The sequence below is a fragment of the Urocampus carinirostris genome, chromosome 15, assembly GCF_059441175.1.
Source record: "Urocampus carinirostris isolate Australia breed hairy pipefish chromosome 15, RoL_Ucar_1.0, whole genome shotgun sequence".
In the NCBI taxonomy this organism is placed as follows: Eukaryota; Metazoa; Chordata; class Actinopteri; order Syngnathiformes; family Syngnathidae; genus Urocampus; species Urocampus carinirostris.
The window spans coordinates 8,000,203-8,025,697 of NC_142363.1; the positions used below are offsets into that span (position 1 = coordinate 8,000,203).

General features: G+C 39.1%; 1 protein-coding gene across 7 annotated transcripts in view; it reads right to left on the minus strand.

Annotated features, from left to right (window-relative positions):
• LOC148351449 (apoptosis-stimulating of p53 protein 1-like) overlaps positions 1–25,495 on the minus strand; it is a 99,037-nt gene that overhangs the window by 39,851 nt on the left and 33,691 nt on the right. For 4 of the 7 annotated variants that reach the window (XM_088355141.1, XM_088355142.1, XM_088355140.1 and 1 more), the window contains exon 4: positions 23,470–23,531. In XM_088355141.1, coding sequence (XP_088211267.1) covers positions 23,470–23,531 — 62 coding nt within the window. Of the gene's footprint in view, positions 1–9,430; positions 9,958–19,767; positions 19,940–23,469; positions 23,532–25,495 lie in introns of those variants that run through there. The other 3 variants (XM_088355144.1, XM_088355143.1, XM_088355145.1) reach the window with 2 other exon arrangements.

The window sequence follows — 25,495 nt, forward strand, 5'->3', positions numbered from 1 at the left end:
CGTTTCCGAATCTGCCTACGCCCTGCCTGCCTGACTCCTGATCTCTCTTCCGAACACAACGACGCCCTTCTTGTCCAGCCCCAACCAACAACACGACGATTACGCCTGTCCGCAACCATTCCCGCCAAGCCTTCACCTGCCTGTCAAGTCTCGACAATCCGTCAAACAACGGATCGAAGATTCACGTCTTGTCATTCCTTCCTTCCAATAAAAGTATTGTACGAACGCTCTGGGGTCTCCTGCTCTGTTCTGGTAATCTTCGTGACAGAATCCTCCGACCAGAATGGACCCCGCGTTCGTACATTTCCCCCCTGACCACTATCAAAGCCTGAATCAGCAGCGCAATTCCCCTTCAGAATGCGCAGTTCGGCAAGCCCTTTCCGACATGGCGAAATCGGCTGAGGCACCTCCGGCCGCATGACTGCGCAATGACTCCCATGCCTGCCTGTTCGACTCCCATGCCTGCCTGTTCGACTCCCATGCCTGCCTGCTCGACTCCCATGCCTGCCTGCTCGACCCCCCCTGAGTCTGGACTCTTCTGAATCTGACCCCCCCTGAGTCTGGACTCTTCTGAATCTGACCCCCCCTGAGTCTGGACTCTTCTGAATCTGACCCCCCCTGAGTCTGGACTCTTCTGAATCTGACCCCCCCTGAGTCTGGACTCTTCTGATTCTGCCTGTCCTGATCTGCCTGTGTTTCCCTGTGACGTGTCTTGGGTTAAATTTATTATTTTTTTTTTCTGGGGGACTTCTGGAGCCGTCCCTTGAGGGGGGGGTTCTGTCATGATTACCTAAGTGGAGCCACCTGGGGTAATCATCTGGCGCGCTGGAATGCGCCTTCTGATTGGGTTATGTTCGCTATTTAAGCATTCTACACCGAGACATGGGTGTCGGAGGATTAATCCTGTTGTTCTACCTGATCTCCGTTGCCGACCCGTTTCCGAATCTGCCTACGCCCTGCCTGCCTGACTCCTGATCTCTCTTCCGAACACAACGACGCCCTTCTTGTCCAGCCCCAACCAACAACACGACGATTACGCCTGTCCGCAACCATTCCCGCCAAGCCTTCACCTGCCTGTCAAGTCTCGACAATCCGTCAAACAACGGATCGAAGATTCACGTCTTGTCATTCCTTCCTTCCAATAAAAGTATTGTACGAACGCTCTGGGGTCTCCTGCTCTGTTCTGGTAATCTTCGTGACAAGAAGAGTATGATCATATTGGATGACCTAAGATAATTTGTACATAAGACAACCATTAGACCTACTCTGCTTAAATAAGCCTTTTTTTGGGAAGAGTGGCAATAAGAAAGTCCTGTTTGAAAGATTATCGTAAAAAGGCCAATAAAACCATCTGTGAGACACAATCGTGAACAAAAACGAAATTAATACAACAATTTATCATTTGCAAACAGATGTAAAATTGAAAAATAGGCGTTGCAGAAAGATTGCCCCCTAATGAGTTGAACCTTTCTACAACCTCCTTTTTCAGCAATCACAGCCACAAGTCTTTTGAGGAATGTCTCATTAAACAGCTTAAGTATAAGTTTGACGCCTGAAATATGGCAATACGTCAAAAAAAATATTTTGCAAAGCACTGTACATACTGTAAGTATTAAATCGTTAAACATTATCTATACATTGTTTCTACACTAACTGGCCCATTCACGGTCATGCTTCAAGTTCAAGATGGATGAGACAGTAGACGATAAGAGTGACAGAGGATAATGCTGGCCTGGAGTGCACAACTGCACACGTTTCACGTCCCATTTTCGGGTCATCCAGCTGCTATAGAAATGTTATTATGTTAGCAGCTGGTGGCCTTGGCAGGGTGACAGAGTTATGACATTAGTTCAGGGAAAATGGCCCGCTTTCTACTTGAGTTCACTTTTGGGACGCCGTCACAATGTCAGCGTCACATCTGCAGTGCAATCTGAGTACACTGCTCACATATGTCTGCATTTTGAATAAGGAGCAGGGATGAGGAGGCGATTCAGAATTTCAGGACTGCTCCCTGAACAGCAGGTCGAAAGTGTACCAAAATATATTGTTTTTTTTTAAAAACATATTATTAGACTGCTTTTTACAAAATCCAGGACATATGTCAAGATAGTGATGCATAACAAACACCAATATTGCAAACAGGGTAGCATACACTACAAAAATGATCTTAAATTGAATATATATTAAGTTAAGTATATTAAATCACATCATTCATTCGTTCATTTCCTAGCCAATTGTCCTCACAAGGGTCGTGGGGGTTCTGGAAAGAGGTGGGCGAATTGATCCAAATATCAACATTATCGATACTAAGCAAGTATTTGGATTAGATCGATACTAATGTGCTGGGATCGATACTCCGCTCCTCCACCAATTTCCTCAAAGTGTCGCTTCTCTATGTAGAAAGCGCACCCCGTGCCCTCGGCCGCTCTCTAAGTTAATGCCTGAGTGAGTAATTTACAGGAACAGATTAAGCCCCTCCCCCTTACAGGAACAGATTTAGCCCCTCCTACCTGGCCACTGGCTGGCCTATTGAATTCTGCTTGCCAGGCAGAAGAGAGGGCCAAATTAGTGTGCCCAACCCTACCGTAAGCTAAAAATGAGACAATACGAAAGTGCAGCAACTTTATTCTAACTAAAGAATATGACAATGCTAAGTGTAATCTGTGTAGTAAAGTGGTCTGCTGTAGTGGCAACACCACAAATTTACATAAATAAATGAAAAAAGCTCACAGTACAGAGAGCCACGAGCTGCAACTAAAAATGTAAACATATTACTGTTCCTGAACAAAAAAACTGTATATCTATTGCCACTATGGCAACAGAACCAATGAAAGACAATGGAAACTTTATTTGCCTGACTAAAAGTCTCCAAGAATCGACAACATCCCTTTAGAACTCGTATGAAAACGGTGCGCAACACCATCACAGGGCACATTGAACCCAAGGAATAACTTCAGTGGTATCGTCAGGTCACAAGATCATCAGGACTGACCAAGATAGTTCTCGAGGGCACAGTCCAAGGTGGAGGGAGGAGAGGAAGACCGAAAAAGAATTGGGCCGACAACATTAAGGATTGGACTAGTGCCAACTTTGCCCAGCTCAAGAACAGGCCAGACACCATCAACAGTGGAGACATCTGTCCAGAGTTGGGTCCTCAGTGGTGCCCCGACGACCAATGCGGTTAATGGATCTGTGAACCGTGAACTGAATACTATAATACAAAAATACTACTACAGAAACATCACCAAAAAATACAGCCAGATTACTACAAAAATACAACAGCAGTAATATTACAAAAATACAACCGATGTACTACAAAAATTATCATCTGTAAATAATACTCCATAAATACAATAAAAATACAAACATTAAAATACAACAAAAATACAACTGCAGAAATACCACAAAATACTGCAACAATAAAATTACAGTAATTCTACAAAAATACCAAAAAATACAATGACGGTAATACTGCAAAACTAAATATTAAATTAAGTGCTTAAAACCAGGATCTTATATATTAGTTTTGCTGTAATTATGATTGTTTTGAAACAATTTGATTAAATCAATGTATTTAAAAACAAAGATAAAGAGATTTAACACGTAGGTGTCTACATGTATATTCATTCATATAAAAAATGGTCTCAAGGATTAGCCCCTTGGCCCAATCTTTTAACCCAATGCAGTTCCTGACTCCAAATAATTGCCCACCCCTGAATTAACATGTGCACTGAATTGTATGTCTATATCCTTTGTTTGCATCGTGTACTCTTATATGTGTATGTGAGGTGCAACACAGTTAGCAATTTCTTTGAAGGATTACTATCAGTAAATTGAATTTTGGCTGTAAGTATCAATTCAGCATTTGTCTTAAGAGATCCCTTACTTGCTAAGATGTAAGTTTCAGAGAAAAAAACAGGCAGAAAAGAAATACAAGATAACAAGGAAGGAAGGTCCCAACCCAGCTACATCCTGCTATTGTTTATGTGAACTCGCGGACAAACAGTTTACTGTTGCTGCTCACCAACTAGGGATGGGTGGGTCGGTCCAAATGTCGATATTATCGATACTGAGTGCTGAGAAAATTGCATTAAATTATATTCTTTTGGTTCATAATCTAATTTTGTGGTTACCGATTCTTCCAGAAGGTAGGGCTTACGGATTTCCAGCCGAACTAATTTGAATTGGCTTCATAATGTGTCTGGCATTTATCATGAGGGAACCAATACTCCAAACATATTTTATATTTAGATATAACTTATCGATTTTGCAGGTCATACATAAGGATAATGATTGATCAGTCCAGAAGGAAAATAATATAGACACACACATAATTAATACAGTCGGATTGATACTAAAAACTATGTTTATTTAAATGACAAGGAAAATTGAATCAAAAGAAAAAAAATAAAGGAAATTGTTGACAAGAGAAACTCGCATTTCTAATAATCAAAGGAGAAACTGTGTGGGGAAAAAAGAGGTGAGTAAAGACGGCAACGTTATAATTTCTTTGAGAAACACAAGATTCTGTTTTGTTGTTCAAAGAAAGTACTTGGATGGGATTGATACAATTGTCCTGAGATGGATACTATATCCTTCCACTTATTTCCTCAAAGCGCCACTATTTTATGTATAAAGCGCAGCCTTCTTTGTCCCCCAGCACCCTCGGTCACTCACTAAGTTTTTGCGTATTTGTGTGATTGACAATACCTCTCTCTGCCTGGCCTGCTGCTGCATCTTGCCTGCCAGGCAGAAGAGATATACGTGCACACCATTATCGGAAGCCAGATATGAAAGAGGCACTGTTGCAAATTAACACAAAAAAACCATGAAAAAAATTGGCCCCGAAGAGTGCAACCAAAAACGTAAACATGTTACTGTTCCTGAACAAAAACCTATAAATCTGTTGTCACCTTGGCAACAGAACCTGTGTTTGCTACATTGTTGATTTTTAGGTTTGACTCTTTTGACATTTGCTGATCTTTGATCTGAAATAGTTGTAATATAAATATTTCAGTTTGTTTTTTTTATACTGTTAAATTTTGAATTGTAGTTATTGATTGAAAAACGAAACATTTTTAGTGCCTAGAATCTTTCTCAAGGTTTCTCTTTTTTCCTCACGCTGAGGTTTTTGAGTTGTTCCTTGCCCGGAGGCTGGTTTAGGATCAGGCAATTGTGCAATTGTGTAATTGTAATCCTGTGCAGTCCTTAGAGACATTTTTGTGATTAAGGCCTATATAAATAAATGTGACTTGACTTGACTTGACTTCGTGCTGTGTTTATCGTTAATTTAAACTACCTCAAGGGGGTCATTCAATGATCGTGACATTTCCAAGAAGAAAGTATCGGTATCAAATCAGTATCGATTGATACTACTATGTATTTTCTTGTATCGTATCGATACTAAAATTCTTAGTATTGCCCACACCCTATCACAAGCCTGAACACATATCGTTGCCATATTTTTCGGTTTTACATATATTTCTTGTAACCAAAGTCTTGTGTAATTCAGTAGTTCACGAGCTTCACAAGTTCTCACTATCCGTCACAAATTGATCTGAATTGCAATTATGGTATATCGCACATAAGAAAAAAAAAAGTAAGATATAGAGTATTCTGCATTTCATACTCTTGAATCCCCAAAACTCAGCTAGGTCTCAGTCAAATATCACAGCTATAAGTAATTCAGTTTTGTGCAACGATGAGGCAGAAACAGTTTCCATTTTCCAAAAGTGCACATTAAACTATGGGGTGTGTGGAACGGTACATATATGGACATTATAGACCCTAAGTAAGTACTTTGTTCAGATCGATACTTCACTCCCCAATTTCCCCCAAAACGTTGATTCTCTATGTAGATAGCATAGCCTTACTTTACCTCACCCAATGCCATTAGCCACTCTCTAAATTTAAGCCTGAGTGTTTTACTGACAGGCACACTTTAAACCACACTCCCTACCTGGCCTGCGGCTGCATCCTACCTGTCAGGTAGAAGAGAATTCCATGCAGCCACTCCTATTATAAGCTATGGAGTTTTTTCCCCCCAACTACAGAAATGGACAATACCAGATGCAGTTTGAGTTCTTTAGTAGTCTGCTGATGTGGCAAAACCACAGATTTACATAAACACATGAAAGAAAGCACACCAGGCAGAGAGCGACAAGCTGCCACAAAAGATGTAAACATTTTACCGGTTCTGAACAAAAACCCGGAAATCGGTTGTCAGGATAGCAACAGGGTCAATGAAAGACAATTGATACTTTATTTGCATGACTGACTTTATTTTTAAAATGTTGTGCAATGGAAGGCAAATTAGTTATCTGGTTGAAATTGTTATACAGTATTTGCAATTTCATTACATTGTTGCTTTTTTGGTTTGTCTCTCTTGGCTTTTGTTGTTTTAGTTATAGTAGTAGTTATAGAAATATTTCAATATTGATCCGAATTGCAGGTATATCGCACAGATTTGTGTACACATTTCATTTTATTTATTTAATGATTTGGCTATTTCAAACCAGTTTTAGAATGTCAGCTTATATGCGAGTACATACACTAATTTATAACTACTTTCAAAGTAACATGCTACATTTGGGTGTCAGTATTCTGGTGGTTAGTGGAATTACTTTTTAAATGATGTAACTAGGAGCTGTAACTAATTGGTGTTTTTCAGTAACACAGCCAACACTGACTGGTAATCATCAAAAGATTGAAACCTGATTGACACAAAGATTAAAAAAAACACAAAGTTGTGTTTTATAGATTTCAACTTTTTCAAAAAAAAAAACTTTAAGAATGACATGAAATGTTCTTCTCATTGGCATGTGCTCTATTGGCTCAGTGGCATAAAGCCTTATGTAAGTCCACAAAATTATGTCTAGATGATGCGGTCAAAAAACAATGCACAGTGGTACGAAATTTTCAACTAACTAAAGGCCTTAGAAAAATGTTGCATCCATATAAAAATAAATCCAGGATACGACGTAAAAAAAAAAAAAAGAAAATACCTTATGCTGTTAGGTTTTGAGGGTGGAGCAATAAAGGGGGGTTTGGGGGAAGCAGGAACTGAGGCAGTTGTAGTCAAAACAAGGATTGTATTTATTAAGCCAAGAACAAAGTAACAAACAAACAAGGGATCACAAAACAATGAAATAACCGAGCAAAATCAACCCTGACAATGTCCAAACCATAAAAATAATTAAAATGGGAAATGCAATGAAAAAAGTCACAAAGAAGTGGTCACCTAACTACCAACAAACCGTCCTAAACAGAAGCAGGAAACAAAAACCAAATCTGAGGTAGCAATGCCAGTGGAAATGAAATGACCCCTCAATATGTCTGTGTAAATTGTCAAGGTCAGGATAATTAGTGACAGATCTGTGGTGATTGGACACACCTGTGCCTTGCTTCAAACCCGGTTAGCGCCCTCTGGTGGAAGGAGGCGTACCAGACTCTAACAGTATACACTACAATTCCCATCTACCGAATGTAAATATAATTATCAGCTCAGAACTATCTTGTTTTCTGAGGTGAGCAACTTCCTGGCATCCCTTTGGCCCTGAGGGCCTACTTTTGTGACTCCTTTCTTCAGTTTCCCATTGTCCCAAGAATTTTTGTCTGTGGTTTTTGCAAAATTATGAGGAAAAAGCCCTATTTCTCATTTTGAAAAAGGAGTTTTGCTGTTGACGATGGAGGGTTTATTACTTCTGTAGATACTGATCTTCTTCCTCCACTACCAGACCTGCCCTTTCTCTTCCGATTGTTGCCCTTTAGCCACAATTGGTAAGCGGATTATTTTTATTCTTTAATATACTACACTTATAGGTTTTCATGTTATCTAATTTACAATATTACTTATAATTAATGAAAAATGATCCCCTCCCTACAGTAATTTAGGGGTTTTGATTGTCCCAATGATCCTAGTAAGGGGGCAGCTTTTGCGCTTTGTCAAAAATGTTTACACATTTGAAAAGATGGGGAAGAAAACTTTATATTTGTTTTATTATGCTTTCTTTAGGAAGACAAACATGACACAATAACTAATGTAAAATAATCTCAAAACAAGTAGAATAAATATTGCATTTCAACCAGGGGTGTCACTATGAGACGAGATGAAAAATCAGCTGGTATGAGTTCACAGGTGGGAATTGATGGTTTGACTGCAGCTCTTGTATCTGGCTGTTAAAACACCGGATATAAATTGTCGCCTCGAATGCAGCAAAGACGTATTTTGTGAGGTGACGTGGTGGCTCTCAAACTTAAACTCCAGCTTGGACAATTTACAGTGCCTTAGATAAGTGTTTGACCCCTTCTTGATTTCTGGGTTTTGATTGGTTTTGGCATATTTATCACTGACAAAGGTTTCAGATTATCAAATCAACTTTTTAATATCACACAGAGACAACCAAAGGAAATACAAAATACAGTGGAGCAATTTTGGAACACTCTTCTTTGAAAATTGTTTCAAGTCTGCCATTTCCAAGGCTTTTCTAGCATAAACTCTTTGTTTAAGGTCACAGCACAGCATCTCAGTTGGATTTGAATCCGTACATTGACTTGGCCACTCCAGAACCTTCATTTATTTTAATTGTAGCTATTCGGAGGTGGATTTGCTGGTGTGCTTTGGATCATTGTCCTGCTGCTTGATCAGGAGCGCTTGAGTTTGAGGGCAGGGACTGATGGCCAGACGTTCTCCCTAAGGATCTTCTTGTAAATTCATTATTTAGTTAACACAGCAAGTTGTCCTGGCCCTGAGGCAGAAAAACAGCCCCAAACCATCCTACTGCCACCACCATGCTTTACTGAGGCATCTTGTTCTTTTTGTCATTTTTACTCCAGATTTAGCAGGCTGCACACCTTCCAAAAAGTAACGTTTTTGACTCATCACTCCACAGAATGGTTCTCCAAAGGTCTTGCGGACAATCAAGAAGCTTTTTGGCAAATATGAGACGACTCTTTGTGTTCTTTAGTGACAGCTCATGGACGGCAGTTTTGTTTTTTGGCCATCATATTTCCTATAGTGGAGTCCTGAAAACTGACCTCAACTTGAGGACTTTGAAACAATTGCATCAGTCAAGGTGTTGGTTCCGATAGAAGATTCAAATGCTTGAAGTGTTTGGGAGTTGCAGTACCCAATTTGGACGCCAGAGGGGCATTAGAGACCCCACGAAAGCAGACCCAATGAAAGCATTCATCCATTTTGTTTGGGGGTTCCTTGACACGAAACCTGGCAAAAGACACTCGCAGAGGCCTAAAGCACAACCGCGAACATTTTTACGAAAATCAGTCCAATCGTTTTGGAGGCTATGAGTTACTTACAAACACACACACTAACACACACACACACACACACAAATCAGGATTGACACAGTTAAGATTTAGATGGACTGGATTAAATAGATTATATTTAGATTCAGATATATTCTGTATTTACCTGCATACTGTCCCATGTGATCTTGCAGGAGCGGACTTTAATTTGACTGCATTGCCCTTCAATGGTGAATTCCTGCACCAAATCCACCTCGTTCCACTCCATCCTTTCGGCACTTGCGGACCCACAACCGCTTTTCAGGATTTCGAAGAGAACACGGATGCCACCGGCTCGCAGCAAAGCGATACTTGGACCAACTTTCTCTTCCACCTCGCCACTGACGTGCTATCGTTTACGAAACCTCTCTCTCTCTGCTTTGCGCAACCCAAGCTCTCCCCCTCCCCTCGTTCCCTTCTGAAGTCTCTCTTACGGCACATGATGCGCAGGGTAAAAACGTCTTATCAATCATTACTGCGCTTAATTCTGTCCCTGCCATTGACAGTTATACATGTAAAATATCAATGACATCACGGCTAGCTTGTAATAGCTTAGCAGAAATAACCACAAGAAGAAGAAAACAGTCAATATCTGATTCCATCCATTTTTTCAATAACTATTGCGTGAATTGGTCCTTTTGACCATCTCTCTTTCTTCATCATCTCTCCATTCATTAAGACCTTGTTATGTTGCAGCAGCAGGCTCCTTGCTGCAAAGACACAGTATGACAGACCCCCCGACCGACTACCCACCCCCCCTCAAACCGACGTCACGAGTCTCCCACCTGCTCTCAGTAGGGAAATCACTGCACCACTGCCGTTTGGTGCATGTCGTGATGGAGAGCAGGAGGTTGGTTAATAATAGAAATTATTCATATTGGCAGCATGCCTGAGAATCTTGTAAGGCATGCCTTGTAATGACAGGAATACCGACTCTTTTTAAAGAACCGGCTTTTTCAGACCGGCTCTCTAAAAAGAGCCAGTTCTTTCGGCTCCCAAACTGTTCTTGAGATTTGTTTTTTTGTTTTTGAATAAGTTACTAATAATAATGAAACAGTATGTACCAAATGGTCATTATTTGAGATGTTATATTCTATTAAATTATACTATATATGCCTTTAATATACAGTTATCTAATTTAAACTTTCAAATTGTTTATGCTATGCAAACAACACAGAGATGATGCTACTCGTATTGACCACTCACAAGCAACTTCGAAAAAGAGAGAGAAAAAGGGAGGATGAGGAAAACAGAGAAAGAGCTAAGGAGAATATTATATATAATAATAATAATAATAATACAATAAAAGTCTGTAGTTTGCAATAGTCTTTGATCTGTGCAGCCCTTTGAGACTCTTTGTGATTAAGGGCTATACAAATAAACATGACTTGACTTGAGAAAGAGAGAGAAATAAAGAGAAAGTGAGACAGACAGAGAAAGAGAAAAAGACAGAAAACACAAGAGAGAGAGAGAAAGCTGAAGCAAGAGAGAGAAAATGAGAGAGAGAGAGAGAGAGAGAGAGAGAGAGAGAGAGAGAGAGAGAGAGAGAGAGAGAGAGAGAGAGAAAGTAAGAGTGAAAAACAGAGAGAAAGAAAGATAATAAGTGAGAAAAGTGAGAGAGATGAAGAGATAGTGTGAGATGGAGAGACACAGAGAGAGAGAGAGAGAAAGAGAGGGGGGGAGACAGATAATTACAGAAAGAGAGAATGGAAAAGACAAAGAAAGAGAAAACAGAAAAAGACATATGAAGACAAAAAATAAAAGAGAGAGAAAGTGAAAAGAGAGAAATAAAAAAGAAAGAGGGCAAAGGAAAGAGAGTGAGAGTAAAAGAAAGAGAAAGACCGAGCGAATGAGTGAGAGAAAGACAGGGAGAGGGGTAAGAGAGTAAATGAGAGAAAGAGAGAGAGAAATGAATCAAGAGAGAAAGTGAGAGAATATTAAAGAGCAGGAGAAAGAGATAAAGTGAGAGAGAAAGAGAGAAAGAGACAAAAAAGAAAAAAGAGGGAAAAAAAGAGACAGAAATATCAGAGAGAGAGAGAGAGAGAGAGAGAGAGAGAGAGAGAGAGAGAGAGAGAGAGAGAGAGAGAGAGAGAGAGAGAGAGAGAGAGAGAGAGAGAGAGAGAGAAGCAAAGGAGAGTGAAAATAAATTAAGAAAGAGAGTAAGATAAAGAAAGATAAAGAGTCTTGACTTTAAGGAGCCGGCTCATAGAGCCATTTTGTTCACAAACCAATCCCCAGTGACTTACACATATGCTCAGATGATTCATGAATACACATCATGGGGAGAACCTGCCCCCTTGCTGCCTCATAGTTTTCCCATCATCTCTGACGCACATAAAACACAAATTCTTGCACAGTTGTTCTGCTGCAGTACAGGTGATTGGAGGAATCTAGGACAATTAAAAGTTTAATTGTCTTATTGTCATGTAGGGATTAATGCGTCCCTTTGGAACGGAACTACTTTTCTTAGTAACGAGTACGGTAAAATATTGATATTCTACATGAAGCGTTCCCACATTACTTATCAAATGCAGATCATGAATTACAAAGTTCTCCAACTGATTTAGAATCTTGAATCATTTAAATTGTGACATACGTCGACCCACCAGCAACAGTCTTCTAAGGGTTGGCATGTTTATATCTGCCCACAAAGTACAACTAAATACAGTTATGGCGGCTCCATATAAAACACATAGTTTGAGGGTGCGCAATTTCTCCTCCTGGAGATATTTACCTTACTGTGTATAGTCGCAGCTAGGCCACAATTACAACTATAAAACCAAATAACTCAAATCAGGGATTGATCGAGTATGCCCATATTTGGTCGTGTGTCACCAGCAGTTAATAGTAGGCAGCATTCGGAGATTGGGTTGTGGCTTGTGGAACAACAAACCAACTCAATCAATGGGAAAAACATAAGAACAGAATTGACGGTAAACGTGTGCTGATTCTTTTTTCTTTATTGGTAAAATTATTTCTGCAATACACCATGCCTGAATGAAAAACAATATATCTCAGAAATGGATAAGGAGATCTTAAAGTGGTTTGAAACTCAGAGACAAAATGGATTTGGAGTGTCTCACCTAAGTGTTCGTTTGCAAGTTCTTAAGAGTTCTCAACACAATAAATATGAAGGCTTCACTGCGCTCACCGGTTGGTGTATGTGTTTTCTTCAATCTTTTTTATTATTTCAAAGCTGTCACCAACCAGGACAGGAAACAGGAGTGAGAACCCAATCGCGTAATGTTACACACAATTTATTGGGGAGAAGAGGAATGCGCGCACACTCGATCATGGGATCAACAGTCGCGGAAGTAGATTGAAACCAAACAGATCGGGCAAAAAATAAAACAGGATTAAAACACAGGCAAAAACGGAGATTCACAGGACTAGGCATATCACACAGAGTCTAGCAGAAGTTTCGCAGACGCTCTGACACCAGGCGACTCGCAAGACCGCGTTTAAGTAGTCCGGCAGTAATTTGTCAACACGTTTCATCTGGTGTCAGTGGGTGGGTCCAATTGGGCGCCGTGGCAACTGTGACAGAACATGGCGCCATATGGCGGGGACCAAATGGGCGCCATGGCACCCATGACACAAAGCATTTTCAGGGGGTCGGCTTCTAAGTGGTCATTTGTAACTAGATAGTTACTTTCTAAGTAACGCTCTACTTTTTGATGTCAATAATCTGGGGGTTAACCGATTTACTTTTCAAATGTAATAGTAATTAGTTACTATAACTAATTACTGTCGATAACAATATAGTGAACATTGTTTGCAACACAATTAGATGTGGGATAAACACGTAATAAAGGCTTAAACTAATAGATTAAGAATAAGAAAGAATAGGTAAACATATTTACAAGATAGTACTAATGGACGGGCCTAAGATGTAAGTGCATTGTAATAATACGAATGCAATGAAAATAGTGAAATATAGTAAAATAGCAAATTTCAAATAGAAAAATGTCTAAATACATTGTTAAAACATATTTTAAAACTTATTTTAAAAAAAGAAAAGAAAAAAAAAGGTAAAGAAATCTATGTATTTCACCAAACCTGTTTCTGTCATGATTACTGATGCGAGGCACCTGAGCCTGTTCCTTTGGCGTCAACTGCCCCGGACTCTGATTGTCACCGGTTGTCAGTCCGTCTGCAAACCTCACACTAGGCAAGCTCTTCGACCCTGACTCTCCCCTGTTCTGATTTCCGTCTGTTACCTGGTTCCGACCCCTTTTCTGATCTGGACTACGATTTTGCTCCCCCGTCCTGGCTACTGATCTGTTTTTTTCCGTTCTCAACACCGCCAATCGCTCGCCCTGGAAATACCACTTCCGCGTATGAGCAACCTGTTCCCCGCAACCAGCGATCTACGGATAGTGTGTACTATCCTTTCTCTTCTTCGCAAGAGAAACGCACGCAAGTGGGCCCTGTCTCCGTTCTGGTCCTGACAGTTTCAAAAACAAGATATTTTAATAACCAGCCGTATTATGATTGAAATGGATGTTTTTTAAACTAATCTGAATTGGAAAAAAACTGCAAACTGATATTGAAACACTGTACCAGCCATATTAAAGTAGCCTTCACCAACTTAAGAATTAAAAAAATAATTAATAGTCTTATGCAGGAGTCAGGAACCTTTTTGATCCTAAGAGCCATAAAAACAAAAATATTTAAACCATTTTTTGAATGAGCCACACCATTTAAGACATAATTACAACAAAACTGCCAAACCCGCTCGCCAGACAAAAGATAATTCTTCAGCACATTTCATTTCACTGTTGTGTCATTTGATGACTTGATCAAATCTATGAAATATGAATAATCCCATAGCCTGAGTCCTATATCAATATAAATATACCACTTAAAACTTACCTCCCTCCCTCAGTTACTTGAGAGTGTTGAGGCTCATTTTGACCGTCATTTTTATCCTAAAATAAGTTTCAAAACAAGGTGCAAACAAAGTTATTCTATAAAAATGTCACAAAATACTGCAAACAATAGGGATATTGTCTTATTTACTTTTGACGCAGTTTTAATGTGTTTCGAGGGGTAATATCTCAACAGTTAAAATACATAATTTAATGTGCTTAAATTCTAAGGATTTCTAAGCGACCTACTGCCTAAACAGGGTACAGTATGTTGGTGTGACACCCCGCCTGTAAACTGCAGTTAACAATGTGCCCTATAAATAATGGAGAGTAAAATAAATGCAATTTTTGTACAGCCTATTTACGGCCAAATTTAAGCACTTTTTTAAGGACTTTCAAATGCAGTCTTCCAAGTTTTCCAGTGTCATTAAATTAAAAAAATCCAGTGTGATTCATGTACTTTTTAGAGCCACAAGTACATCCGTGATGTTTAGACCTTGAGTACATTTTTAATATATTTGTTTTTAAAACAAATCTGTTGGGTAAAAATGGCAGTAATACGTTTCTTAGATTTCGCGTCGCAAGAAGTTTACCACTGGAAAATGCTACGTTCATTTTGAGCATGGCCCAAAATAAATTTCCATAATTGATACTGGTTAGGTGTAGCATGCACCTGTCATCTTAGGCGCGACCCATAGGGGGCAATAACGCCTCATAAAACAATGCCGTACAAACTAATGCCAGCTGCAATTAATCCTAAGGAGAAGAAGAAATGCAATGGCAAAGGGAAGCCACCAGAGAGCAGTGTTGATGTCATTTTTGAGCAGAAACATCGCAACAATTTTAAGCATTTAAAAACACTGCTCAAAATCCAAGCACCTTTCAATCCTTGAAAACATTAAAATTAAAATTAAAGAATTTTCAAGGGATTCAAGCCCCCGTAAAAACTGTGAATTTACTCAGTTATGCTTTTTGTTATTTATTTACTGTTGGTATTTATTGCGTTGTGTATTTTTTCATGTATTTTCTTATGTTCTTCTCATGTATTTTGTTGTATTTTGTCACAACAAAATTTTATTCAAATGAGGCTGTGGCCTACTTGCCCAATTAATTACTTTCTTGTTGATCGGTGATAAACAAATGAGCTACTATTGTATTGCTTTACCCGTCTTTTACCAGTAGGTGAAAAGCTCTGCCATTTCATTTAAATTACATTTTGTTGTGACAAAATACATGACAAATTACTTGACAAAATACAAGAAAGAAAAAATACATACAATAAATGACAAAATACATGATGAAATACATAGATATTGAAATACATTGCATTTATGACATATATTTAGGTATTACGTGATTTTTTTTAAGTGTTAATTTATTTATATGCAATATTATTTGTACATATTTTTCTATTTCTACATAATATTTTACATTTATTGATCTTCCATGAAAAAATGTGTACAGTATTTGTGTAACATTAATTGTAGTGCAAAATAAATTGAGGATTGCCACAGTAATATATGAAAAAACTACTATCAGTGCAACATTCAAATTGATCCCTGCGGAATTGACTTCATGATTTTGCCATATGTTGAAATGAAAATATTCTTTATGATCTACAATAACAACGCAGACACATTCCTGCTGTGCTATGCTGAAGCTCCATCTTTGAAGCGTACCCCCTACCACAACTTGCTATTGGCAGTTTGGCCTCCCAATCTTGAGAAAGAAAAATACAAATATTATGCCTTATGTTGCAAACCAAATTCAGTTGAAAGATGACATTAAATCAAAGACTTTGAGCCTAAATTAGGATTTTTGCCTGACCTACTTCACTCCCTTTGTAGGAAGATTTATGAGATCAAACATTTGCTTATGACCCAGACATGGTTTTCATGCTGTTGTCATTAGTGGTTGGCGCCGTGATGCACCAAGTTGCATGCTCTTGTCATCGTTCCTTGAGGATTAAAGGAAATTCCAGAGACCTGTCAATGACGCCACTGGTATAGAAAGAGAAGTGTAGTGTTTTTAATAGATAATTTCCATTGCTGTTCAATTCAGATGTATTAATTGAGGACTTGATTTGTTGGTGAAAAAAATAAATATTGGGAGTAGATTGTAAATATGAAATAGAGTACTGTCAAACCTCCTGTTTTGCTTCTTTTATGTTGCCTATTTTGCACTACTATGATCCCAAAACTGTATTTAACATCCTACATGCCCACACTTTCTTGTGTAAATATTGTGTAAATTATAACCATTATCTTCTTTGTTCCTTTATCTTCTTCATTTTCTTTTATCCTCACTGCTAAATGTGGCACTGGAGTGCCACCTCCAATTTTGTTGTCACAATATGTTCAACCCATTTTGTAACAATGACAATAAAGGTATATTCTGTCAATCTATCTATTCTAATTATATCAACAGTAACAATAATCAACTGAGTTCTTCAATCTAAAATATGTTTAGTCAGTCAAAAAGAAACACACACACACACACTTCCTTAATAAAGGCCACAGTGGGGCGCAAAGCCACAGCTGGAAGGATTCGAGTTACATATTGTACATCAAAGTTGTGCTGCAGTACCTCGTGGGACTCTTGGGTTATGACTGAGATTAAGAGAAGCCAGCCTTTTGGCTAGAAAGAAAATGAATTCAACCATACCTCTATATACTGCTCAAAACGCGAGGATTTCGACATACCAAATGTATTTAGAGCAAGGATCTTGCTCGACATACGAGGGAAAATCGAAGTTACGAGGATTACCAGAGACTAGCACTAGAACAGGGGTCTCCAACCTTTTCAAGAATCGAGCTACTTTTTGTTACTTATGGCACTCCTCTTTGATATGCGTTTGTAAAATACCAACTCATCACGTTCTTACTATGCTGTTATTACCAGGTTAATAAATAGAAGTAGGGTTAAATCGTTCTTCTGAGATCAATACTTCACCCCTCCACCAATTTCCTGTCCTTCTCTCTCAGCACACTCTGAATGAATGAATGAATGTTCTGCATTTATTTAGCCCTGTTAAGTCAATGAAGACCTCCCAAAGCGCTTTACAGTGTGCTTCACACTTTCCCTTTGACACACGAGACGAGCACTTTACCTCCTGAGCTACTGCAGCTATCTAAGTCTATGCCTGTTAAAAAAGGCAGACTTTCAGCACCTGCTGCTGCATCCTGCCTGCCAGGCAGAAGAGAGGGCTGAATTTAGATAAAAATAATAAATACGTTTCCTAGCAATAAGTATGTCATGATTACTGATGTGATTCACCTGTTCCCGCTCATTTGGCACCAACCGCCGCGGGTCGTGATTGGCTCCCTGTCACTATTTGAACCCAGTCCTGTCAGTCCCCTGTTGTCAGTTCGTCTGCGAACCTCAGTGTATACTAGGCAAGCCTTTTTCGACCTGTCCCGTTTTTGCTCCCGTCTGTCTCCGGCTACGACCTGTTTTACTCCTGACCACATATGCTCTCCCGTCCCGGCTTACGACCTCTTTTTGCCCCTGACTACGTCTACTCTCCCGTTCTGGCATACGAGTCATTTCCGGCCTCGACCACGCCTTGCTCTCCCAGTCCCGGCTACCGACCAGTTTTACCGTCCCTGACACTGCCATCGCTCGCTAAGGAAGATCCACTTTCGTGTTCGGATCACAATCCGAGTGCAAGAGCGACTTCCTGCGTCCAGCAAACATCAGATCGTGGGCGCAGCCCTTCCTCTTTCCTTCAATAAAACTTGTGAGAAACGTAACGCAATTGGGTCCTGTTTCCGTTCTGGTCCTGACAAAATATCAGTATCGATCAATACTACCACTTATTTATTTGGATGTACCGCTCACCACTACTAAAAATCAAATCCTCAATTTATATAACCAAAGTGAACAGCAATGTAAGTTATGTTTTAAAAATATCACATTTCTTTTTTCGTATCTTCTGTGTCAAAATCAGGGCGCCAACGTTTCCCTTAATCATAGAGGCATGTTAACAAACAAATGCAATTTAGCCTATTACTCTGGCAACCACCAATGACAGCAATACAAAAAGACATGTGTGTTTAAATCTGGCACTATTCTCCATAGTATGGTTGCCCTGGCGCTGTCATCTACAAATGTTATGAGACGCAGCCCTTATATACGCTTACTTTTGGTGCAGTAGTAAATATGTGTTCATCTAGCCATTTTAAATGATCATACGATCCGAAAACACCTAACGCAAACAACTGAGCAGAACAGAAAATGACGCTGCTTAAAACATGTGCGAAGCACAGCGCTCTTGGCATTCAAATGAATTTGGCTTTATTAATTCAATAATTAATAAAGCCAAATTCATTTTAAACTACAATGCATTGTATTTATTATATTGTTCTCTAGTTCTGCCATACTTAACATATTGAGCAGAAGTCTGGGGCAATAATTACAAAAGTTCACTACAGCCCCTTTTTATCCTCCAAAAATGTGCAATTAGAACTATATACAGCAGACCTGGGCACTCCGGTCCTGGAGGGCCCTATGTTCTGCATGATTTTTGAGGTTTCTCTGATCCAATACAGGTGATTCCAATCACCAGTATTGTTAACGAGCACTTGCTAGCTTGCTAACGAGGTTATAATTTGTATCACCTGAGTTAAAGAAGAGCAAACTTCAAAATCTGGCAGGACGTATGGCCCTCCAGGACCGGAGTGCCCAGGTCTGATATACAGGGTAGGATATCGAGATCATACTAATATTTTATTCCTGCAGTCCAAATTATTAAAATTAGATGATTTAGTACAATTTTCCACTGCACAATTGCTATTTAAGGTCAACAAAAACATAGTGCCAGAAAACATCCATAAATTATACATTCGGAAAGAAAGAAATTTCTAACTTAACAGAACAGAACAGGCTGTAGTGAATTCATGATCCCAAAGGTGAGAACCACCAGGAGAAGTATGTGTGCGTCTGTGTGTGGAGTCAAGCTCTGGAACGGTTTGCAAGACGAGATCAAACAATGTCCAACTATTCACTTGTTCAAATTTAAATACAAACAAACATTCCTGGCGGAATACAGAGATGAAAAAAATAGGGTATGAGTAATACGAGAGATTGGGAATAGTGCGTCTAGTACTATGATTAACTTTGTGTTATTGCTGCTGTTGTTTTATAATAAATGTTATTATTAATAGTATGACAATTGTTGTTATATAATTAGTGTGTTTAATAGGGAAGATGAAGGGGTAGGGAATATAAGCATTTGCTTCTGACTACCCCTTTTTGAACATATTATGTAATATTATTTTGTTATTGAGTTATTGTTTTTGTTCTGTTTTTGTTTTAATGTTCGAATAAAGTTTTCATTCATTCATTAATTCTGTAGACAAAGATGTCAAGCCAAATTCCCCGTGCTGGTGGCGCCATGTGTGCACATTGGCTTAGAATGTAAGAATTGAATTAGTTCATTTTAATGGTTGCTCAAGCCTGCGGTTTGAAATCCGGTGCAGCTCGGTACAAAGGCATTAAGTTTTGTTGTTCAATTTGAGCATGCGGCTTTCAATCGGGTGCGCTCTGTAGTGCGGAATTTACGGTATCTAAAGTCTGCAGGTGTACAACTTACCCGCCAACCACTTCCAAAAGTGCAGCCACGCCTTCAGTTTTTGCAGCAAACGTAGGACTCACGCGACGGAGAAGACGACACGAAAGAATAGTGAGGAAAGGTGAAAGGAAGAGGAGGATGAGGAGGATCTGTTTGGCTGGCAAACAATCCTCTTAGCCCGGTTATGTCATGAGAGAGACCGAGCTAATCCCACCTTCACTGACTGGCCACGCTTGCACACACACTGCAGCCGACTCACATGCAGACTGACCAACACTGTTACCCACAAGCCTAACTAAATCCTGTTAAGCAGGGCTCTCAAACTTCATTTACCTTGGGGTCTGTGGAGCTTGGGTCCAGCTGATGCTTTTCCACAGAATGCATGAATTACGTAGTAATATGTAAATCAAATAGATATGCTAAAATAAAGAAAGACAGTATGTGACAGAAAAATCATATCAGTCAGAGATACATGTGGACACTTTGTGTCTGTCTGTCTCTGTCCATGTATACCAGGGGTCTCAAACTCAAATGAGAGTTTGAGGCCCCCCGCCTTAATATGAAAGTTAAAGGGACAGTGTGTATTATTTCCCCACTAGATGTTGCTGTATTCTGTCTTGCCACCATTAACGAGTGCTAAAATCACGACGGGGGAAGAGAAAATACGGAGACTCAAAGTAACCAAAACGAACCTTGTTACTTTTGAAAAGAAGATAAAAAAAGGAAAAGGAAAAAAAAAGTGAAAAAGAAAAAAATAAATAAGACAAAAAGTAAAACTCACAAATAAAATAAAAAAATAATCATGAAAAGAATGAAATGATTTTCTTTGGATTTTCCCATTTTTTTCTTGCTTTCTTTCCCCCTACTTTCTTTTTCCCCATTTCCTCTCTTGCCTCTTTCTCTAATTTTTCTACCCTACTTCTTATTCCTTTCTTTCTTTTCTTTGTTCACTTCATGTTGTCTTTCTTGAAGGGAGGCTGGGTATAAATGGTAAGAAAAAGGGTGTTTTTGCTCACCTTCAGTCTCCCTAGTTTATAGCATTCATATGACTCATTTTTGCTTGCACTACACATTACAGCAACATCTAGTGGACAAATATAAAACTTTTTCCTTTTAAGAACAGTCCCTGTCTCTGTCCCTGTATATCCCTGTTTCTCTCACTCTTTATGTCTGTCTCTGTCCCTTTATATCCCTGTTTCTATCACTCTTTCTGTTTTTCTCTCCCCCTGTAATCCCTCTGTCTCCACTTCTGTCTGTCTCTTTCCCAGTAGCGCTTGTTCTTTTTCTATCTGTTTCTCTCCCTGCATCTCTCTCTCTTTTTCTGTGTGTCTCAGGCTCTGTATATCTCTCTCATTCTCTCTTTATATCTGTCTCTGTCATGGCATATCTATGTGTCTCTCTTTCTGTCTCTGTGTCTTTTTCACTCTTTCTTTGACTCTCTACCTCTCTCTTTATCTCTATTTATCTCTCTCTCTCTCTCTCTCTCTCTCTCTCTCTCTCTCTCTCTCTCTCTCTCGCTCTCGCTCTCGCTCTCGCTCTCGCTCTCGCTCTCGCTCTCGCTCTCGCTCTCTCTCGCTCTCGCTCTCGCTCTCGCTCTCACCATCTTGCTCTTGCTCTCTTTGCCAGCCAAGTACACTGTCTTTCAAATACCACGTTTTGTCAACTAGTATTTTTTATCCACATGCACTGTAATTGTGACGGCATTTACAATTGAATCATTCCTAATACTGAGCCCTGCTTCAGTGTTCATTTTACCTCTGAAAAGTGATGGGTCCCGGGGACTCGCATGCTCAAAAATCTATGGGTCCCAACAGAGATCTATGGGTCCCCAAAATTTTGTGTTATCGAGGTTGGAATCGTAAATCAGCGACAAATATATAATATAAATCTATATATTCATTCAGTTTTAATCATCAAATTACTGTTGGTAATATACTGATTGAAGGGATAACCACAAACCTGTCTTTTTTTATTTTCTCTTTTTATACCTCCTTTTTTTCTTAACTTCTTTATACAACATAATCCGTAATATCAATCATCAAAGCAAGTGAACCGTTTTTAGAGCCGGCTCTTTTTAATGAGTTGAGCCAAAAAAGCCGGTTCTCTAAAAAAAAGACAGACCTCCTTTCACTACACAACGAGATCTCGTTGGCTGAGATCGGCGTGCAGACGAAAACTCGAACCGCGAGACCAAAACAACAATGGTGGATCTGCCTGACTAAAAGTTTGGAGTGCAGTAAATCTTTGTTAAAAAAAAGTACCGTATTTTCCGCACTATAAGGCGCACCGGGTTATAGGGCACACCCCCAAAAAATAGTTTTTGGTCCTATATTTGACATACATAAGACGCACCGGATTATAAGGCGCTACAATGGGAACGTCGACAAAACAGTCAGATAGTTCAGTCAAACTTACTACCCCCTTAACATTCCGAAAGCTTGCAAAGAATGCATCGTTCCAAATATCATTCGGAAGGTTAAAGTCTTGGGATTCAAGAAATGCCAACCATTCCTTAGTTTCTATTTTCTTTTTCGCTCGCAACTTTACTGTGCATATGTCAATAAACACTTGGAATTGAGTTTAATTTAAAAAAAGACCCATCACAGAAACATCAAGTTCAGTCTGAAACAAGATACTGGGAAAATATATAGCCGGAGTAGCTCACCAAAGTCGTTGTGTTCAATAGTAATGTGCAACCATGGTCCTCTTATTTACGTGAGTGTAGTAAATCCAGGAGAGTAAAATATTTACAAATACAGTACAGAATAGTAAAATACTGTTTTCTCTATGCCGTCAACCCAACATGCTATTGACATTCATATTTTTTGGCCAATTGCAGGCTTTGTTTTGCCCCTTTAGCATATGCCAGCCTGTAAATGATAAAAAGGATCCGCCCCCTTTACCTCCGAATAACTTTAGCCAATAGTGATCGATTCAACTGACGATTGACACATCTTTTTTGGCCAATTGCAAGCTTTTTTCTGCCCCTTTAGCCTAAGCGAACCTGTAAATGATAAAAAGGATCCGCCCCCTTTACCTCCGAATAACTTTAGCCAATAGTGATCGGTTCAAAGGATGATTGACACATTGGTTAGCCAATGAAACGCCGGTAAATAAATCCCAGCATACACCGCGGACTACTCTGCGTTCGGGGGAAAATCTAGTCGGCGGCTGCTGCATTAGTTGCAAGACTTTGCGACTTAATATTCCATAAATAAGGCGCACTCTATTATAAGGCGCATGGTCAGCTTTTGAAAAAAATAAAGGCTTTTAGGTGCGCCTTATAGTGCGGAAAATACGGTAATCGGGTAATAATGACAATTTTGTGGCAAAAAGGTTGCGTCCCGGCACACACGTTGATTTGAGACCATGCGTCCCCAGAAAAAATGATGCGTATAGGACGCAGGGACGCGGGCAAACGAGAACACTGCTCCTCAACTAATTAGCATAGAGGTACCATCCATGTCAAACTCACGTAGGCTGCACTAATATTGAACTTTTATATTAAGACCGGGGCCTCAAACTGTCGCCGGTGAATTTGAGATCACTGCTGTGAAATAAATGTCTGATCTGGTGCAAAGACAAAGGGATCAATGGCACAGATGAAATTGTTGTAGCCACAATGACAAACTGAATGTGGTTTGTAAATTGCAGGATTATTCTGATCAAGCTACGGCTAAAGCTAGATATGGTATGTTTGAAATAAGTAAATGTTGGTTTTACATTGGTGTTGGCGCCTTCTGTTGCTCCTGTTTTCCAAGTTGACCCCAAAGGTGGCTGACCTTCTGTATAAAAAAGAAGAAACAGTGACATTTGTTAAACTACCACAATTGAAAATCAGTCATGTTGAAATTATCTGTCATGTTAAAGCAAATTAACTAGCTAATTAGCGATATTTCAAGGTCTTAGGTATTTCCTTAGAATAAGCAACTTTATCTAGGTTACACAGAGGCTTAACTGAATTATTTTTCCAAAAAATACACATCTGCATTCAAAGAAAGTAAGATGACGCAACCTAATATTTTACAACCCGCTAATTGATAATATTAAAAAAAAGGAGACAAGATATCAATGCATTTTGAACTTGCAAGGAGAACAGGAGAGGACTGTAAAAAAAAAAAACAGATTGCCAGATTCCAAATATGTTCTATAAGAACCTGAACTCTTTTTTATCAAATCTCTTTACAAAAAAGTAAGTACGCTTTTCAGGGAAGAACAGCAAAGTTATTGGCCGATAGTGACGGTGATGTAAACAGTGCATAATAGTGAAAATCAAGAACAACAGTCAGGTATAGTAGTCAAAACAACTAACTTACAATCTTTTTATTTAGGCGTCCAATTTAAAAACAGAATAAACTTATAAATAATGGACAGGGAAACATCCATAACATTTACAATATGGAAATAATTGGGTTAATTTATTTAGTAGGACAATGTTTTTTTCCCTACCACAAGAAAATGAAAAATACAAGCAGGAATTACTGCCTAAAATAGGCTATTATAGGACTTCAAGACAAATAACAAAAGAAAAAGGGATTCCCACTATTGTGTCCAAATTTGGGTACTTCGGATGCTTTCAAAAAATGCATTAAATTTTCTGAAACTTCTCATTTGTATACCAGTACAAAATATAAAAATGTGATATTAGATGAATATACAATTGCCATTTATTTACTACAATTTTAAGGAACTGAATTGATCTCTTTTAGTGATTTTAAGGTGATAAATTCTACATTATAAAAGTAAGGCTTTTTGTTCCTTGCTATCCGTGACAATTGAGGTTGAGTACTTGTACTTTCTGAAAATAATGGAATCAAATATCCCTAATATTGCCGATATATAAATATATGTGCACTTCCAAGTAAACTTTCTGCCAACTTTTCCCCTGTAACACTTTCTAGAACTTCCAGTGCGTTAAACTATTTTTAGACAATAACTCAACATAAAAATCACTACCAAGTCCAGCCTTATTTTGTTTGACTGTCCGTTTCAGTGGCTGCCTCCTAATTAAATTGACATCAAACATTGTTTTGGATTTTTCTATCTATCTATCTATCTATCTATCTATCTATCTATCTATCTATCTATCTATCTATCTATCTATCTATCTATCTATCTATCTATCTATCTATCTATCTATCTATCTATCTATCTATCTATCTATCTATCTATCTATCTATCTATCTATCTATCTATCTATCTATCTATCTATCTATCTATCTACCCTGGTCATATCCTTTGAGAGGGGTGACCGACAGCAAGACAAACACATACACAAAAACAAAGAAAAGAAAAAAAGGAAGAAGTAGCAAAAAACACAAAAATTTTGACCATGGCCAACCCAAATGCCCAAACACCCAAACATGTTAAGCACCTCGGCACCTAAGTTGGTCATGCTTTTGCCCCTCCAGATGAAACGGGACACAAGAAAACGGCTATGTCGCTCGGATCAGGGTGACACAAGACACTCTTCTGTTCAACAGCAAGGCCCGACAGCTTTCACTGGTTTAGCTCTGCTGCATCATACAAGTGCCCTGCCTATCCCTTAGAACACGTCTAAACATCCCACTATCCTTTCACAACACCTCTCCACTCATTCCTATCACCAACAATAGCTTTAGCTTACACTAGATGTAGACCTCTTCCCTCCAGTGCACTCACAACACCATCCATCCAAGTCAATCGCGGCCTGCCTCTTGGTCTCCTTCCATTTGCTTCTGCTCTTTAGATCCTCTTCAACACTCGCTCC